Here is a 19,736-nt window from a genome sequence, read left to right as displayed (position 1 = left end):
AGTAGCCCAGAATGGACAAACCAAACACTTGATAGGGCCATTTGTATGTATTCAGTGTTTTTACCTGTTTTAATCCTTGGGTCTGTTTGTTTTGGAAGGGAAGAGACCTCTGCCAATAATTTGGCTCCCAAATGGACAGGGAATTCTAACCAGGAGAAGTTTCAGCTAGTTGCAGTCTGCAGTCATCACCACTAGATGCCACTAAATCCCCCTAAATCTTACACACTGGACCTTTGATCACACATATGCACATGCACACTCAGACGTACACAAGATCTGAAACAGGTAGATAAACAAACTTTATATCATTAAGCATTTTTTATTTTTTTATTAAAAATAACATTCATAACAGTAACAGTACAACCAATAATTATAATCTGAAACATGTCTGCAACAATAATTACACTTGAGAACTGGAGGACTTCATATCCTCCTTTTTTTTAAATAAGTTAAGAAATAAAATTTTTTCTTCCCCTCCCCCCCAGAATCATTTTCTAAAAGCATTTATACATACAGTGTTGGCTATAGCTGGCTCACAGCGATCTCTAAAAGCCAGGTCTTTAAGACTTGCTTTAATGTGGATATTCATAGCATATTATCTAGGCAGGCATTTGGTTGTTATTTCATTTCGATCTGGCAGTAGTACAAAATGAGCAGGTTATCGATATTTTCCAGTACATTAAGCTACAGTACACGGTCGAGCACTTCTCTAGTAAATGTAGTATGATCAGTGTATGGCTACTCCAGTGTTAGATAAAGTTAGATTCAGACATTGTAGGATAACAGTAATGTTTGGCATTGAGGCCTGAGCTGCACTCTCCAGTTTCCAGTTATCGTCCCATGTGTAGAAATCCAGTTCTCCACGTCTCCAGTTTCATCTTGAGCTCCACATTTAGCGCCCAATAACTACTTCTTAGTCCAAGTCATAGTCCAGTCCTTCTTTTGTGGACCAAGAAGTCAGAAGTGTTTAAGCGGCCAATCAATGGCTGCAAACTGCAAGAAGAGACCACCAGTCTAGCTTTGGGCATCTGATAAGCTTTCATCAACCCACATTAATGGGATTTGTGGTTCATACAAATGAAATCCAGTGTTTAGTGTGACAGATATCCTCCATTCCAAAGAGTTCGTAAGATTGCACTTTTATTATTTCCATGAAGCTGGACGCTCTGCGGCAGCTCTGGAGCAGGAAATGTGACGTTCTCTAAAGCTGTGCCATCATCTCTTTCGATTCGGCAGCATCAGTTCGCAAAGTCAGTCACCCCACATTCAGGAATCCCATGTTTCTGGTCTCTCCATATTCCTTTGGTGCAATGTGTCTGGCTTTTGGTTACCATTTTCTGTCAGGAAAAGAGAAAATTGAAAGATAAACATGTTGTCTTTAGATTGTTTTTTGTCTACTGATTAATAATTCATCTTTAAACCTCTGTTACACATGGCTGTTGTCACTGGTGTTACTCTTCCTCCTTAGTCTCCAGGGCTGTTGCTAAAACTATAGATTGTACTTCTGCATTTTCATTTACCTGCCACCACAGACGCAAAGACTGAAGGAGCAGATTGAGAGAGAGAGCTGCCCCTCTGTCTCTCTCTAAAAGTCAGATCAAAGTGTAAAACTAGACTTTGCTGATCAAATCAAACCAAAATTCTGCCACAGCAGTGCCTGTTTCTTGCCTGATATGTCTTCAGAAACATATTTTAGTGGACTGTTAGACTGTAATACGAGCATTTTACAATACAGGCACAATACTGTTCCTGTAAACCGATTAAACTGTAAAAATAATACCAGTTTAATATGCCAACACGCCATATTATTTTCTTTGTCAAAACAGACAAGCTTACATTACAACACATAAAAGCAGGAGCATTAATTGGTCCAGTGTAACGCAGTGCATTCTGGTAGTTTTAGTTTTTTACGTCTTGAGCAAAAGCGAATGCCATTACCCTTTTTTCCTCCTATTTTCTCTAGTCATGTAGCACCAATTTTAAAGTATTTACGTTTCTCTACTGTATAGACAGTTCAGTTTTATGAGAAAAGGTCATCTTTCAAGCAGTGAGGTACTTCTTTAACTAAGATGTCTTATTAAAAGCTCAATTTGAAATAACAGCATGTGACTTCCAGGCTTGTGCACAGACAGTAATTGTTTGCAAAGGCAAGCCACTTTTAAAGCAGAGATAAAGATGTTGATCCACAGAAATCATACACATGCCATAAAATATAAATCTGTTGGGTAACTTTTTTGCCAGTTCACATTTTACTATTTTGGCATTCAGCTTCAAAGAGTTTGACAGCTGGAAGAAACTTATTGTGATGCTTCAGGTTAGTTTAGGATTCAATTTACTATTCCACTGCCCAGGTGAATATCCTAAACAAGAGTAGAAAAATACCTTTTTAAATGATTTTTGTCTCACTCGCGATAAAGAAAGGCTCATTCTCTTACCCGCAGCTCTACATGATCATGGCTCTGATGGCTGCCTTGCTGATGCGTTTGCGGTGTTTCCTCCTGCGGCGAGGCGAGGCTGGACGGAACGGGGCCTGACGGGCTGCAGGCCGGATGGGAGCCACAGTGGAGAGGGCTGAAAGAATCAAAGAGAAGGCAGAGGCAACAGTGAATACAAGGTTAGATGAAAGTCTTTTTTTGGACTTTACACCCAGCTCAGATTTTTTCCTAAAAGTACACAGAGAAAGTGTCCAAAATGTCATGTGTAACAGAAAAGCTAAAAAAAGATACAAGTGTCCTTAGAAAACTCACAACACTGGTTATTTGTACAAATGGCTAAAAAAAAAAAAAAACCAAAGTAGGAGGAAGTGTGACACTAAGCATCTGACTTTTGACACTGGAGGCTGAGTTTTGTGTCCCACTGCATACAAACAATTAACAACAGTTTATTTTTCTTTGTGAAGGCAATCTTTCCTTAACCAATTATTTTAAATAACTCAACTTTCTAAAAGATGTAATGCTACCATATCTTTGGTCTTCAGGTAAGAGGACTATACAGTCACTAAAGGACGACACGCAATCAACAAAGAAAGGAAAATAAATAAATAATAGAACTAGAATTAACTGGTTAGAATGCATATTCACAGGAAGAGGACGGCTGCAAAGGTCACACTGACTTTGAGTCTGAGTGAGCGTTTGTGCCAAATTTGAAGAAATTCCCTCAAGGTGTTCTTGAGATATCACATTCACAAGAATGAGACAGATGCAAGGTCATATTCACCTTGACCTTTTATCACCAAATTTTAATCATCCATCCTAAAGTCCTAGTTAATGTTTGTGCCAAATTTGAAAAATTCCCTCTAGGTTTTCTTGGGATACTGCCTTCACAAGAAGAGTCGGACGAGGTCACAGTGATCTTTAATTGACCTATGACCAAAAAATCTAATCAGGTGACGCTGAATCCAAATTGACGTTTGTGCCAAAGTTAAAGAAATTCCGTCATGGTGTTCTTAAGATATTGTGTTTACGAGAATGGGACAGATGAATGGACAACCAAAAACATATCGCCTCCAAACACAGGTGTCAGTGGCGCAGAGACATGAAAATGCGTGACAACATAAAAAGAAATAACAAAACAAGTAACAAATGAATCACATGAGCAACAGATTCATTCATTTCCACAGCAGTGTAGCACCAGTGGAGAATAATCACAGGGGGTGTGTAGCTCCTGCCGTGGCTCTAACTGCACTCCGAAGGGCAGCCGATAACCTTGAAGTCTGTGTAACAAAGCCTGTGACTGTCTGCAGGTTTAAGTTAAACATGAAGCAGTGGGAAGTCCAGCTCTGTGACTGCGGAGCTCTCAGGGGGGTCGAGGAAGAATAGCAGGACACATGTGGCCATGAAGTTTAGTCATATGTGTACAGTGGGACTGCTTCCTGCCTGGGAAACTCTCCCACCAATTCGCTCAAACATTAAAAGCTACAATTACAAGACATGCACACGTGACTACCGGAGCGTAGCTGTAGTAGAAGTGGTTACCCCTCCGTCTGACTTGCAGTAAATATGCCAAGGGCAGCAGTCACTATACATTTGCATCTCTGTATTATGCATTCAGCACTGCACAAACTTTTACTCTCGTCTTGATGCACTCTCGTGCGACAGTTGTGCACTGCAAATGTAAACAGTCATCTTCCTTTTAGAACTTTTATTTTAAAGGGGCCACTTGTCATGAATATTTATGAAAACAGTTACATAATGTCGGACTCTGAAGGGAGCTCTGTAGTTTGAGGGAATAATTTCGATGATGTCGTCTGAATACATCATGGTTATCTAAGATTGGGCTTGGGACGTTACATTTGAAAAGAAAGCCTGTGTCGGGATATTTTGTCAACTTGGGACATGGACTTTAAAACAGGGCTGCACAATATTGATCTGAAATGATCTGAAAATTGGCTGTTTTTTAAATATATATGAATGAATGGACTTCCCCTTTCACAACTGAAAGTCCAAATCTGTAGTTTTTGGACCACCTGATATGAATTTGGAAAAAGTAACTAGTGATCTTTGTTTGGATGGAAGTTGTGTTTAATGAAAGTTGGGTTCAAAGACACATTCTCACGCAGCTGATCCATACCTGCTTTAAATGATGTCGGCTTTGGTCTTTGCTGTGGATGATGCGGATGAAGATGAATCGGTCGATCCGGTTCCCTCTGTATCATCTCCAGAACTTTCTGTCTTCTCTCCTCCTCTGTTAAATGACTACCTCCGCTGCTCAACTTTGAGTCCTTTTCATTCCCTTGATTTGCGAGCTCCGCCCCGCCCGAGTCCCCGCTGTTGGCCGACCCGCTCTCCTCCCTCTCGTTCCCTTCTTTTTGACTGGCTGTCACAGTCTCAGTCTGTTTGTGTTTTGTGACCTCTGTGATTTTTTGGTTGGTCACTGAGTCTTTCTTATTGGTGGTCATAGGAGGGGTGGGCTTTTGTTGTAATTGGGGCGGCTGCGTTGGACTGTCGGGTGGAGAGGCGCTGTCAGATTGGGGGGTGTTGAGTCGATATTGCGTCCTCAGCTCTTGGTCGTCCGCTCCTCCGTGGTTAAACTGCTGTGGAAAATGCGGCTGATGTCGATACTGATATTGCTGCTGAAACGGCTGTCTCTGCTGATGCTGCAGCAACTGTTGCTGCCTCTGCATGTGATCTGGATGATGCACCTCACCGCCGCTGTTTGCTACATGCACGCCGCCCTCCTCCTTGCTCCCGTCGTACCCGCTCCCGTGCCCGACCTGCGGTGTAGTTCCCATGACGCTATGCTCCGCCCTCGCTTCAGATGGCCAGCTGCTGACTGGAGTCAGCACCCCAGCAATTGGCTGGTGCTGCACATGCGTTGGTGCCTGGTGAACCCTGGGCTGCGTCCAGTGCACCAGCTGGGTGTAACTGCCCTGCTGCCACTGCCTCCCCACCGGCTCCTCGGGGTGGTAGTGCTGCTGGTTGTGCTTCAGGTCATCGTGGCGATGGAGGTCAGCCTTAGAAGCGTGAGTCTTTGGTGGAGCGGGGTGGACAGTCCGCGGGAGGGGAAGGTGGGAGGATGGGGGAGGCTGCTGCTGTGGTGGAGGGGGAGGAGGGTTGCTCTGAGTGGAGGAGTGCGTGATGGGGACAGTGGCAGAGGACGAGGAGGATGAGGAGGTTGAGGGTGGTTGGCATCTACAGCTGACGTGGTCTTCCACTGAGATGATGGCTTTGTCATAGTGAGCTTTCCTGTTTATGTACTGGATCTTTATCACCTGGAGAAGATGAAGAAAACAACGCATTAACAAAACATTTATCAAAAAACCCCCACAAAATCTGACACATAAAGTGTAAATTAAGTTTTGGGTCTAGACTTGGTGGAAAATTCCACATAAACTATTTAAACTGAGTCTGATTTTTGTGGCCCTTGGGCCAGTTATCAATGGCCCTCTTCTTAAATTAATTGAAATTGAAAATATTCTAATTATATGTGGCCCATCACACAATATTGGTTAATTAAGCAATATCACTTTGAACGTTTTTCCTTAACCTCACAATGACAGGACTTTCAGGAGGACTTTCCCCCCCCCCTTGTGTTCCTGTGCTACCTTTCCTTCATTAACCCATCTATACAGATGTTCTGCATCAGCCTCGTTAGTCCTTTTCTGCCCCTTTTTTCCACCTGCATTTTATCCCCTCGTCAGTCTAGTTTGTATTTAAGCCCTGGTTTTCCATTCAGTCTTTGCTTGATTCTTGGTTTGATTGTGTGATGTTCAGTTGCTGTTTTTTGAAAGTAAAATGTGACCATTTGAGTTCCTGTTGCCTGCCATTCTCCGCAGTATTTGCTTATTACTGAACAGACAGATCAGTTTTATAAAAAGACTGTCTTTCCAGCAGTGAAATACTTTTTTTAAAACTAAAATTCGATTAACCCTTTGAAACCTGAATCAGCAACACAAACCTTTCACTAGTATTTAAACCTTTATACAATATGTAGCTTGAGCCAGTAGCTTGTTAGCTTATCCTACAATGAGGTTCAGAAACAAGTGGAAACACTTAAAGCTCCTAAAGCTCTCTCATGGCGCCTGCATGCACTGTGTACCTGCAGATATCTGCTGGAGGTGACGGTGGGAACACACTGCAGCAGCCTGGTGTTGCAGCAGCCTGAACATCGCTGCACCTCCACGCAGGGCGGCCATAACAAGAAGTTGGCGTTGCGGCGGTCCAGCATGGACCTCGTCACCTCCATCACCTCTGTTCGCACTTTACACGCCGCCTGCTGGGCCGGCTGCGCCTCCACTGGTAGGGGAGGAGAGGGAGAAAGAGGAGAATAAGAGTGGGGTTTTTTTAATGGCATAAGAAGTGTTAAGAGACAGATGGAAGAAGCAGACGGATAGAAAAAGACACAGGAAGGGACACAAATAGATGCGGAAACCTACCAAGACTTCTAGTGTATCGGCCATAGGTGTGGTTTGTGAGAATATCGTGCTCGTCTTCTTCCTCTTCTGCAGAAAAAGACAGGGGTGGAAGGGAGATTAGAAGGGGGAGAGATAAGAGGGGGCAGAAGGAGACAAAAACACAAACAGAGATTTAATAAAGTAATATTTTTCGACTTTGATCTGAGAGCCGAGAAACATTGAAGCAGCACTTTTTACAAGCAACGACAGAAATCTGTAAAAGCATGTGAGGCTGTTAGGCAGTTTTTAGCAGCGCTCATTGTTCACTGCACAAAGGAAGCCATTTTTTCTCCTCCCGGTAAAACAATTAGGCTATTTTCTGCCACAATTTGTCCCGGCACTGTCAAGAATACTGTTGAGGAGAGATATGAGCTGTTAAATATAGCTCGTGTGTGGATCTGTGAGTGTGTGTTTGCCCTCTTACATATGTCGTTATTTCATGCTGTTGCCCCTTAGTACTAATTATATCCCTGGTGTAGCTTGCTTTTGGTCACTGCGTGCGTGAGTGTGTGCACATGCAACACACAGATACACAAAGTGTTATTTGGTTGCCTGTTAGCCCTAATTAACAGCCAGAAAGAGAACAGTTTCTTATTGTTCTCCGAAGCTACTTACTAATATGTGTTTATCTGTGTCTGAATGTTTTGTAAGAGGTTTGGTTTTTTTGCTTTTCATCCTCTTTCATGTTTTAACATGTGACCCATTTAATTCTTTTAACGCAAGATGACCAATAATAATTATGATGTTACTGTAACTCACAATAAGTCTTGCATGGTCACATTTTTATGTGTATGCAGATAAAACACAAAAAAATAATGCAAAGGTGCAGCGGAGTCAATAGCCTATGGTATTTTTTTGATACTAATACCAATTTTATGAAAAATTCAACAATTGCCAATATGGTGGCTGATATGGTAAATTTTTTGCTTTAAAAAAATAGTCTTTTTCTATGTGATTTGCACACTTTGTACTAATATGACAAAAGTACTCAGAAGGCTGCTTTCTTAAACAAATAACTACACCTTAATACGATTAAGAATATGGTGATCATATTTTGCTTTACACGTTGAAAGGAAGCTTCCAATGTTCGAAAGCCAGACTTTTAAATTTTAACTTTGTAAATGTAATGACTGAACAACTTGAATAGTTCAATTGGAGGATTTACCAAACTGCGAGTCCTGAGCAGAACAGTTTGGTGTGAATACATGCTCACAAAGTAGCTGACAAGGTGCAATGTAGCTACCTAGTTGGCTAATTTGCTGCTCTAGTAAACACAGTGTCATAGAGGGTAAAAGATGGGGACATCTTTCTGTAGAAAAAGTTTTTTTATGCTGAATGTATTGCATATGTGTAAGAGGCCCATATTGGCAGATTTTGATAAATCGGTCCAGTTCTACAGGGGAGAGTCAAAATGTTCAATCAAATAGAAGAAACGACAAATAGAAGAAAAAGAAAACAGTACATGATAAGCAAGAGTCCACAGCCATGCTTGCAGCTCTTTGAGACTGGACTGAGGCACAGTATTACTTTGAGCTAAATGCTAACGTCAACATGCATGTTTCTCGTATGACTAACACCGCAAAACTTATTGTGACAAAATCTGAACACAGATTTAGCATGTGAGGTGAGAAAAGTCATCTTTTTGCAAGCCACAAGCATCGCAAGTTTTTGCACTCAAGTCCAAAGTCAAGACTGACAAGTCCCAAATGAGTCATATTGCACTCTTGAACACGTCATCCCAATAATTAATTCACAAAAATCAGAAATGATTTTTAATCTTTTTTTTTTGTTTAAAAGTTACTTCGCTGTTCATATCAGCCTCGACATGCTGTTCTTAGTACAGCTTCAAATGTTGAAGTTAGAGGTTGTTGCATCTTTGTCATTAATGTTTTTGACCTGCGATGCATACTGAAATGTTTTTGTTGATTGCCAGGTAATTTTTATTGGTAATATGAAGGAAATTATCTTTGCTATCTTTTTTTTTCTCAAAGTTAGTTCTTCATGGTTTTCTCTTGATTGGATTCTGTCGGATTGGATGCATCAATGCAATAATTGGATTCATTGTCAAGTTGCAGGGAATTATTAGAGTTAATGTTAGTTGATTCAGGAAATTCAAATTTGTGACTTGAGTTCAAGTCATGTGACTTGAGTCTGCACCTCTGGAACATTTAAAAAAAAAAAAAAACACAATGACAACAAAAAGAGCCCTAAAATAAATCACTCGTTTCCTGCATCAACTCAGACCCTCAATAAACTTCCAAAAACTCCAAAACTCACAGGCTTCAGAAAAAAAGTTTCTTGATTAAAACATACACTTTGAGTCACTTCCTCGTGGCCTGTTTCTGAGGATCCTTCCCTCTGTTGGTTCCTCTCTGTGGTCGCTGTTATGTCACTGTGTTATTTATGCATATGGAATGATCAAAGGGCTGTCTATTAATATATGTATGCGTGACTTGGCTCTTCAGAAGGATAAGATTAATGAATTTTTTAATCACCCGCCGAGCTGCGTGTTTGTGACTGTTTGTTTGGACTCTGTTTTTGGGGGGATGGAGGAGGCTTAGAGGAGAGAAGGGAGGTGGATGTCTCTTTCTGTCACACACACATCCATATTTCAAAAACATGGAGAGGAATCCAGGGCGGGAGAACAATGCAGTGACCTTGTGCTGGAACTCTCTCTGTCTCAGTTTGTCCAAAACACAACAAGGTCACGGCGTCTCTCTGTCTCTCTCTCTGTCTCTCTCATCAAGCTGGTTCATCATTCTTGCTGCTGTCTCGGGTAAATATTGCCTTAACATGGTGCCTGGCATGTGCACTGATGCTCTCCCTTACAGCATTCCTATCTCTCCAGGCCTCTGTAGACACACCCAAATGCTTACCTCCTCCACGTCTGTGTTATTAGTGTGTGTGTGTGTGTGTGTGTGTGTGTGTGTGTGTGTGTGTGGTGGTCATTAGTACCTATTGCATTGGTCTCCTGCTGCAGCAGCAGCTTCAGGTCGTCCACAGAGGAGATGGGCGAGTTCCTCACCAGGTCGACCAGCGACGGGGGGAGCGGTTCACCCTGTGGAGACACGTAAATAAACATTTATGATGCATTTTTAAACTTCACCTTGGAAACAACTATTACTGCAAGCTATACCAATATAGTTCTGAATGATATTGGAGTGAACAGAATCAGAAGCTGTGGGTCTCAATTAATGGGTCAAAATCTGCATTTCTATAACAAATAGGCTACATCATAATGGAATGACTGATCCTGGGCAGCCAGAAAAATGCAACCATAACCAGTGGGCAGTATGCTCTAAACCCCTCATATTCTGTCTCTTGAGCACTATCAGCTGTTTTATGGGGCATTTAGGTTGTCCCAATCAAGTCATAAAGTCACAATGGCAATTTACACTAATACTCTGTATACAACAATATTACGAATTTCACAGAAGTCATTTTAACTCCATATTCCATGTTGATATTCTGAATTACGCCTTATTCCAAATGCAGCATTTCCTGATAGACATGTGAGATATGTCAGTATTGCTTATTGCTGTTTAGGTTTTCAAAGCATTATTTGGACATGTATACAGCACATTCAGAGTATGAACTTCAGCTTTTCAGAGTTTTTTATGCAGTTTGCAACACGCAGTGTCTTGTCTGTTTATGGTCAGCTCTGTGCATTGTACACAAACCAACTCGCCAGTCGTTTGCAAAGCTGGGCTAGTGATGCATGAGAAAAAAGGAGATTTTATAAACATACAGAGAGAAACACAGAGAACGAGGGCTGATGTATAATATCTTATTCCTCCATCTCCAGTCAACACTTGCTCCAGTTTCACTTCCTCCTGCAGAGGAAATGATGGTTGTGATTGGTGTTTGTTGCTGCTGTTGTCACTCTCTCCTCGTCTGTTTACCCACAAACACCGCAGCTGCTCCTGGTGTAACACAGCAAATTAAGCTCTTACTTTCATTCTCCGTCTCACACACAATCATTCTCTCAATGCAATTTGAGTTTAACAAGCTTAAGCACCAAACATACAAAAAAAAGATCAATATCTGTGTTAAATCCCAAATTTGGTTGAGATTGCTGCAAATAAAGCTGCACGGACTTTATTGTGAAATCATCAAACTAAACTGGTGATAGAGGTAATTAAATTATTACTCGATAAAATAAGAGTAATTTGATATTTAATTAAGTTTTAGTTAGTGCCGCTGCAGGAATTCATTATGGATGCAGTGTGCTTGGTTTTAGGGAAAGACTCATGTGGTGTCTTTATTGAGATCAGAGGCCGATTACTCAGCGTTCTGTGTCACATTTTGCTTTGCTTGGCCGTAAGTCGATACTATCTCAGAGCAGTTGGAATATCACTTGATGCAGTCACATGCCAGGAAGGTGCCAAAACAAATTAGGGTGTGTTAAGAATGCGAGGAGCAAATATTCGTGGATAATTCTCAGAGATGCAAGGAGAGAAAAGTAAAAGCATTCATTTTCCTACTGCCATCATAATATAAAATTAATGACTGTGTATATAGCATGTTTACAGTATCGCACAAGTAAACATATGGCTCCTTTAATGATGCAGGCAGCACTCACACCCCAAAGATGGGGATAAAACGGAGCTTAATCTTGAAAAGTCAGAGGATCTATATATGCAAAATAATTTCCTTGCAGTTTTGTGATATTATTTTTCTGAACTTTTCAATTTCTCCCGGGGCTTTGTGAACCTTATTTGTGAATGCAAATGTCCCCATACTGTGGAAACACCAATTTATTTTAATGGAGAAATATGACTGATATGTGCCGACTCTATTTGTGACACGACTTTCCATTAAAATTATCAGGAGCATCAACAGTCTTTCCGCATATATTTAAGTTTTCTGGTACTCGTTTGTGATTTTTTTTCTTTTCTTTTTTTTAATTGAAAGTCCAATGTTTTATTATTTGATCAACCAACTGCAACACAAAATCTATGATGTGATCCCAAACACAACCTACTTTCTTGTAACATTCAAATTAGGTTTCTACTGCGGGTACTCACCCTGCTCTGATAAAACAGTTACTGTTTACCCAGAATGAGTTGTAGGTTAACCTCACCTGAACTCTACAGAGCCAAATGTTAAAGTTAATGTTTCTATTTTAGGGGTACCAAGAAAATATAAATGAAAGTAATTGTACTAATTGTAATTATACAATACAAATACATCTTAATTCATGTGATGAGAATGATCTGCAACACATGAATTTGCACGAATATCCTTCTTAGTCTCTGTTAACGGATTTAAATAATTAAAAGACTGTTAATCAAACATCAGCTGAACAAAAGTGAAACAAAATGTGATGGAAATATACAATTATGAAGATTTATTATGTGTTTTATGTATTCATTTAAAAAGTATGTTTTTGTTTTAAATTTAATATAAGTTTTGTTGGGAACCTCATTAGGCGTCGAGTTTACATACTTCATGTCTGCCGTGACTTCTTTTCCATTAAACTTAATGCATTTTTTTTTTTTGCATTTACAATCTGATTTTTCTTTTTATTTGCAACCTGAAGATGCAAAATAAAACAGATAGATGGAATTGACTTACTGATTGAAAGCATTTTGACACATTTTGATACAGCTGCTTTGTTGTCAAGAAATTATTAGGATCTAAGATGATTTGAAAAATGTCTTTCACTATTATTGTATGTCGCTCACTACGGTCATTTTTCATCGAGCTTTCTCCCTCTCCCTCTGTCTGTCTGCTTTGTGGGCGGCGGTGGCTCAGACACCTGGATGACTTTCACGAGCCATTGGCTGACCTACTTAAACAAACACACACACACACAAACACACACACGCACATACACAGACACACTCGCCCCCTCTTTTCCAGTTCACACACAGATGCTTAAAACCACTCAACTGTCCGCCCAATTTGTCCAGAGAGCCTCACACACTCACACAGAGACAGTTTTCACTCTGTTACATGCTATCATTACAGTGTCGGTGCTAATCGCAAACACACATACACACAAATACATGCACAAACACACACACAGAAATTAGAGAGTGGAACACGGACAGGAAATAGGTCCTGAAATCAACAACCTGCTGGTTAAATAAAGGCCAAGAGTTGGACCACAAGCTGATAATAGCAGTTTGTGCAGAAGAGCTAAATTATCCACACACATACACACACACACACACACACACACACACACACACACACACACACATGCACACACCAATATAAGCCTTTGTTGTTGTTTTAAGTCTCTCTGAAGCCTGTAAATGCCTTTTCTGCTTAATATGGAAAGTTTGGCATGTTTCATATCTTACACTGCATGGGTGTGTGTAGCTGAGCCCTCAGGTCGAGAAGACTGTCTGGTAGTTTGTCATGATCTACAAGCAGGTCACACACACACACACTTGCGCAAAAACACACACAGCATGGGGCCTTGAAGGAAGCCTGGAAGGCAAAGAGATTGTAAGGAATGTTTGAGGAGAAAGGTGAATGTAATGGAATGTAATTATGGGGCCAGCTGACTCACTCACACACACACACACACACACACACAGTCAGACATATACAAACATGCTATTAAAAAGAGGCGCAGACTCAAAAAAGTAAACACACACACAGAAAACACTGAATCCAAATGTGTGACGAGTGACTCACAATCACAACGCGCTGTCACAACACCCCTTCTTTTATCAGAAATGTGGCACACGGCCAACATACTGTCACATAAACTTGATAGACACACAAAGCTCCACACACACATTCACACACACCAGCAGAACAGATAGATTCTCGGCTGCAGAGATGAGGGTACAGATGATGGATGGAAAGATGACAGAGAAGAGCAGAGAGGAAAATGGAGGAAGAAAGAAAAGAGAAGACAAGATGAAAATAGGGAGGAAGAGGAGCAGTCTGAGTGTCTTTAAGCAAGGCAGTAATCCCCTCTCTATGCTCAGCATGCCATAATATTACCACAAGGCTCTCTACAGTTCTACAGGTATATGACAGCAATATGTCTTTCCACAATAAGCAAAAACACAGATCCACAACACTAGAGCTGAAACAATCTGTCAGTGTTTCTTTACCAATACAGTGATCACTGAAGTCACTTTTCAAGGAAACATGCCAAATATTCCCTGTAATTCCATCTTGTGAATTGTGATGATTTGCTCCTCTTATTTTAATATGATGAATATCTTTGAACTGCTTGAAAACAAGCAATTTAATGGCGTAACCTTGGGCTTTAGGAGATCCTGATGGGCATTTTTTCACTATTTTCTAACATTTTTTAGACCAAAGCATCCCTACATAACACAAATTGTTGTTCTAAAAGAACAGTAAAAATGAAAGACAACTAAATTACAACCACATAGGTTGTTTTTACAAGCAGATTTTGCAATCAATATTAACGATTTTTGTTAGGCAGCGACCTCTAGCAACCAGTAGCTTCTAAAATCCTTTTTTTGCTACAGGTGTGTGAGGTTCAACAGCATACACCAAGTGACTAGTCAGACCAGAGGGGAGAAACCAAACTGCAAGTGCTGGACAAAGAGAGGGAGGAGAACCGGCATCAGGGCGAGGCTGACCTGACTTGGACTGAGAGCTGGTCGTCTACCAAGCCTTCTTCTGGCAAATGTTTGGTCGCAGGAGAATAACGTGTATGAGATGTGATTGAGGCTCAGTCAGTGACTGGAAATCAGAGACTGCTCTGTGCACATCTTCACAGAGACATGGTTAACCCCTAGCATCCTAGAACAGGCTGTTGCACTGGATGGGCGGACCATGTTTGGAGCTGATAGGACACAAGAATCTAATACAAATTCAAAAAATGCACTGCAGGATTTGTATAATGCCAACAGCAGCAACATGCCCTAGCAACGGGATAGTATTTTCATAGTAGCTTATCCTCCAACTCCAAAGATGTAGCAGGATCAAATCAAATTGTAATTTCATTTGTCAAACTTTGTCCAAAAATGACTAAGAAATCCACCTTCTACCTTATTTGCTGCCTGTGCAACCACACATAGACACAAATGCACATGATTCTAACAAACTTTATTTAGGAAAAGAAGCAACTGTGATTCACAAATCTGCATGACTTTTTACATTTATTACTATTATTCCTTTAATTTAAAACTGTCCATTGGACTTTCTGACTTAATTTTTCCTCTAATACTGTACCACACAGGGCTTACAACAAATACTCTTATGTGCCACTGCGCTTTTCTATCTAACACACACACATGCACAGGGGCACAGCACCCCTGCTGCACAAAAACACAAGTGCATATGTCCACTAACACGTACGCAGCTACACATTCCATGCACCCAGATGTGTGCACACACACAAATACACACACTGCTACACAAAGTCAGTGAAATCCCTGGCAGATTAGTTGTTGTTCTTATGTAAAATGGATCAAGCCGGGCGGCAGAGAATCATCCAAACTCGCCTGTAGAGACAATAGTCAGACTACAACCTGTTCAAAAGACACCAATCAGCTGTGTGTGTGTGTGTGTCATTGTGAGTGTGTGTTGATGTAACAATTGTCATTCAAATAGCAGATGATGAAAGCACTGAGGTCTGACCTGATGTGTGAGTGTTTTTGCACATTTGTATCAGACTCCAGTTCTGTTTAAATGGATTTGAAAATGAACCGTAACACCCTCAGTGTGTGTGTGTGTGTGTGTAGTCATGTTGGTGTGTGCGTTTTTTAGCAAACAGATTGTATAAGCCGTTAGGTTTGATTGGATTGCTCACAGACACAACAGCTGCACAGTAAACAGAAATGGATTTTTTCCCATATAAATTATGATAATGTTTTCTGGATCTACTTATTACATCAACCTCAGTGAACCTGTAGTGACTTTGCTGAATAATCCATGTGTGATAGAGTGTGTGTGTGTGTGTGGGTGGGTGGGTGTATGACTGTGCAAACTGAAGTCTTTTCCAGAGACAGATGTGGCAGAACTAAGACGTCAAAGATGCATTTTTTTTCCATTTCTGGAGTGAACATTGTGACAAGAAGAGGATTAGAGTGTCACTGAGTCTCAGTTGGAGTCACACTCAGGTCACATGGCACGTCAGTGTTCTTTTAACTACAAAAAATATGCCAGATGTCCAAAAGTTGTCAGCGCTGCAGTGTAACTCGTCATGCACATGAAATTGAGCGTGCTAATAGTTTCTGTGATTATCTCACAGGATCACAGGTTTAACTGCAGCAACAGCCAACTAAAGTGCCCTTGTACAAGCTACTGAGCTTCTGCCTGCTACAGCTCCATGTGCACCACAGTGTGCTCGAGTATCTCATTTGAACTGTGTGAACTGTAATTATCTGAATGTCAAGGAGTTCTCCAATCACTGGCTCAACTAGCTTCAGGATGTGGAGCACTTGAGAAAGAGATGCTGTGAGATTGTAGTGTAAGTGATGAGAAACACAAGTCAGGCTGGATTGGATGGTTGGGCATACAAAGTATGACACACAACATACGATGCATCATATCCCATCTCTTACCAAAATACTACGTTGGTTTCTTCAAACCATCATACACTCACTTTCTTTATCTAACTGTAGCATTTATCTGGACGGAAATACAAAGTCGTCAAATACCACTGGTTGGTCAGTGATTTCTGCATCAGACACTGATGAAAATGATCCTTTCACGCTATTCTGCTAAGCTGCATGAGGTTGTAACTCTAAAGGATGGTGTCAGTTTGAAATGCTTCCAGACAACAAAATTACTTAAGGAGCTGGAAAGTCTGTTTGCGGCAGGTGGGGGGGTCTCCACCCGGGAGCCCGATGGTCGCCTCCCGTATGAATGTTAAATCAAATCACAATGTTTTTTATAAACCTAACCATGTGTGTTTGTTGCACAAGGAAGTATACGTGGAAACAAAATGTTTTACCAATGTCATATGTCTCTTTAAAAAAAAAAAAACATACAAAATAACTGTATGTATCTAATGAGCAGAAACTGTAAATTTCCTGTGAAAACAGACATGTATTTTGAAAAGACAAAATGCATGCAACAAAAATGACACAGCATCCCATAACATCAACAACAGACGCATTGAAGATACTTAGGACATCATATGTACAGGTGAAAAGTCCACTGAACAAGCAGCGATATGTGACAAGTTGGGAGTTAGTAATGTGCAGCAACATGTGTAGTGCTACACAACATGCCATCATCGCTATGTTTTACAGAGGTCACCTGACAGCTCATCAACATGACAGACAAGGGTCGGAGGCATGTGGCCAAATGAGGTCGTGAATGGCTGGATTTAGAGACACTTTGCAATCTTATGCAAAAAGTTGCATCTCTCAGTTTTTGTGAAAGGTTGTATTTGGGTTACATTGGCTCTGCATGTTAAGATAAGGTGCTCAGGTGGATAAGCATTGGTACAGATCGAAACTAAAGTAACTGCACAACCTTTCAATCATGTAATAATGCTGTCTTAGCAATTTTAGCCATATAGAAGATGCTCAGTTGGAGATTCATGCAGACTTTTGGCCACACAAAGTATTCCATTTGCTGGCTGCCATTTAAAGAAACAGGTGTTTGAGTGGAAAAACTGGGCTGAATAAGTCAACAGCTCCTCAAGAACTGAAAGAATACATCTCAGAGAAATAATTTCACTGGTGACAATAGGACCTCAGTGTGTGGTGTCGTGTTGTGGTGTGACAATACTCTAACAGCAGGAGTTCCTGTCAGTTAACTCCCGCTCCTGGGCCACCAGCCAAGGCCCTGCCTCACCCTCTCTTTCGAAGACAGAATGACTTCCAACTTGTAACACTTGAGGGGAATCACTTTGACGAAACATGAAAAGGAACCGCAGAGAGAATCAGATCCCACATTGGGCACAAGCTGCAGAGTCGAAGAAGGGAAAACTGGATAGACTGATGAACAAGCTGTCACACACATGCACACACTCATAATGGTGCATCGTTTTTTGCCCTCTAGTGAAACTGTCACACAAAACATCCACTTCTCAGCTTGTAGAATCACCCCAGGGGAGATAGTGTTTGTCAAATGCTCCTTTAGAGTGAAGGAAGTTCTCAGGAGTAGATAAATCACGTCGTACCATGACGGTCAGTGTCCGTGTGACGCATCTGAGTCAGAATATGAACTTACAACCTTTTTTCCTGTTATGTTCTTTGGATATCAGAGCTGTCTTTAAATTACTAATTCTTGTCTGTTTGGTAAAATATCCCTGACGGGAACCAGGCAAGATAATGTAAAAAAAGAGGTGGACCAAATGTATCCCTTCAGGAGTATTTAGATGGTAACTTCATGGTCCAAAGTCAGCATATTTTTTTTTCTTTGTCTGTCACACAGAAATCTTTCCTGCAACTTAACCAAGGATGCAGTAGAGGGTCAAACCACCTTATTATTATACAGTTGACAGAGACATAAATATTTCCAAAAATAATTGACAAAATGTACCTTTACATAAGGTAAGAAAGGTTAAAGGTTTAAGTTAAGGTTTAAGTTTTTTTTTCCAATATTGAACTATTGGTGGCTGATTGCCTTGTAATGGTCACCACATTTCTATTAACCGCTACATCATTATGCTTTTATCTTTAAATCAGTATTTGACCTTTTAAAACCTGAGCAAATTATTTCTTTCTAAAACATGGGGAAAAGTCAATGAGTGACTTTACAAAAATTGCCGAAAAATTAGAGAAAGAAAATACTGAACTGAAAACTAATAATAATAAGAATGTCAAAATAAATTTATTTATTTATTTATTTCAGTGTCTGTGACATTTCATGCCATTGCCCTTTTCCCATTTTATCAGAAAATATTAAATCCAATATTCTCAGGTGACAGGTTAAAATATAGATGAAAGGTCTCTGAACGCAGCACAAGAAAACTCATGTCAATCCAGGTGTTAAGGGTTAACGGACTCTCATGTAGTACAATCATGCATTATCCCACCACGTATTAGAGGTCATATGTTTCACGGGCACATCTCCCCGGTCTTACCTCAGCGCTGCCGAGCCGCAGACGAGCCGCTGAGAGCGCAGCTAGCAGCAGCAGCAGGACCCAAGACCTCATGTTGCCGCCCAGCCTGAGGAGCCGCAAGCGACCGGCTGGGCATTTAGCACCTCGGTGTCCAATCCCCCGGCTGCACCGAGCCTCGTCCCCGGTGTCGTGTGCTTGCCGCTTGTGCAAGGCACGCACTGTTAAATATCCCCAAATGTGTCACTGCCTATAGGCGCCGCTGGTCCGAGTGTTTGCTCACGGTGACTCACACGCAGGCTAGACGTCTGACTGTGTCCATAGCGCTGTTTTGAAAACTCTGAAAAGGAGACGCCAGGGGTAGTGTGTGGGACAGCCAGGTGCGTAATGCAGAGTATTATAATACGCGAAGGAGGGCTGCAGCCACGCAATTCCTTCTATATCAGTCTGCACTGTCCCAATCAGCCCCTGCTACGATTCCAAGAGTGTCTCCAAACGTGTGATTTTTTTTTTTTTTTTAATTCGTCAACGTGCGCCAATGCGTCCACTTTCTGTTCAAAATTCCAGTCAAAAAAGTGATAAAATCACGAGCTCCAGTTTCCAAATTGCAGTCAAATGTAACAATAATGCAGCATTCTCCTCATAACATCTCCAGAGGTCCGTGCGTAAAAGTTGGTTCACCTTGGAATGGCGCGCTCGTGCGTAATTCTTTGGACGCTCTTGCTGCAAAAGTCACATTACTCTCATCTCGGCGCGATGCACTTGATTGCAAATGTCTTTCCTGCCTTATTTAAACGCGTCTCTTATCTAGGGGCTCCTCCCTGTGTATGTCTCACGCTGTCCCGGTGTCTCTCTGTTTCACCGGCTCCACTGGATCAAGCT

The 19,736-nt window shown here is 41.2% G+C and overlaps 1 protein-coding gene across 1 annotated transcript; it reads right to left on the bottom strand.

The window, feature by feature from the left end:
• Positions 1-353: 353 nt before the first annotated feature.
• si:ch211-79m20.1 (nuclear transcription factor Y subunit beta) lies at positions 354-19,093 on the bottom strand. Its single transcript, XM_042485602.1, has 7 exons — positions 18,879-19,093; positions 9,848-9,950; positions 6,875-6,940; positions 6,538-6,734; positions 4,570-5,710; positions 2,436-2,571; positions 354-1,337 (listed from the first exon to the last, which is right to left on the bottom strand). Exons 1-6 carry the CDS (start codon positions 18,948-18,950, stop codon positions 2,444-2,446), a joined length of 1,707 nt encoding a protein of 568 aa, XP_042341536.1. The 5' UTR covers positions 18,951-19,093; the 3' UTR covers positions 354-1,337; positions 2,436-2,443.
• Between the last annotated feature and the right edge of the window lie 643 nt (positions 19,094-19,736).

This window comes from Plectropomus leopardus, chromosome 4 (assembly GCF_008729295.1).
Source record: "Plectropomus leopardus isolate mb chromosome 4, YSFRI_Pleo_2.0, whole genome shotgun sequence".
NCBI classification, from domain to species: Eukaryota; Metazoa; Chordata; class Actinopteri; order Perciformes; family Serranidae; genus Plectropomus; species Plectropomus leopardus.
This window is presented reverse-complemented; position numbering and strand designations above follow the sequence as displayed.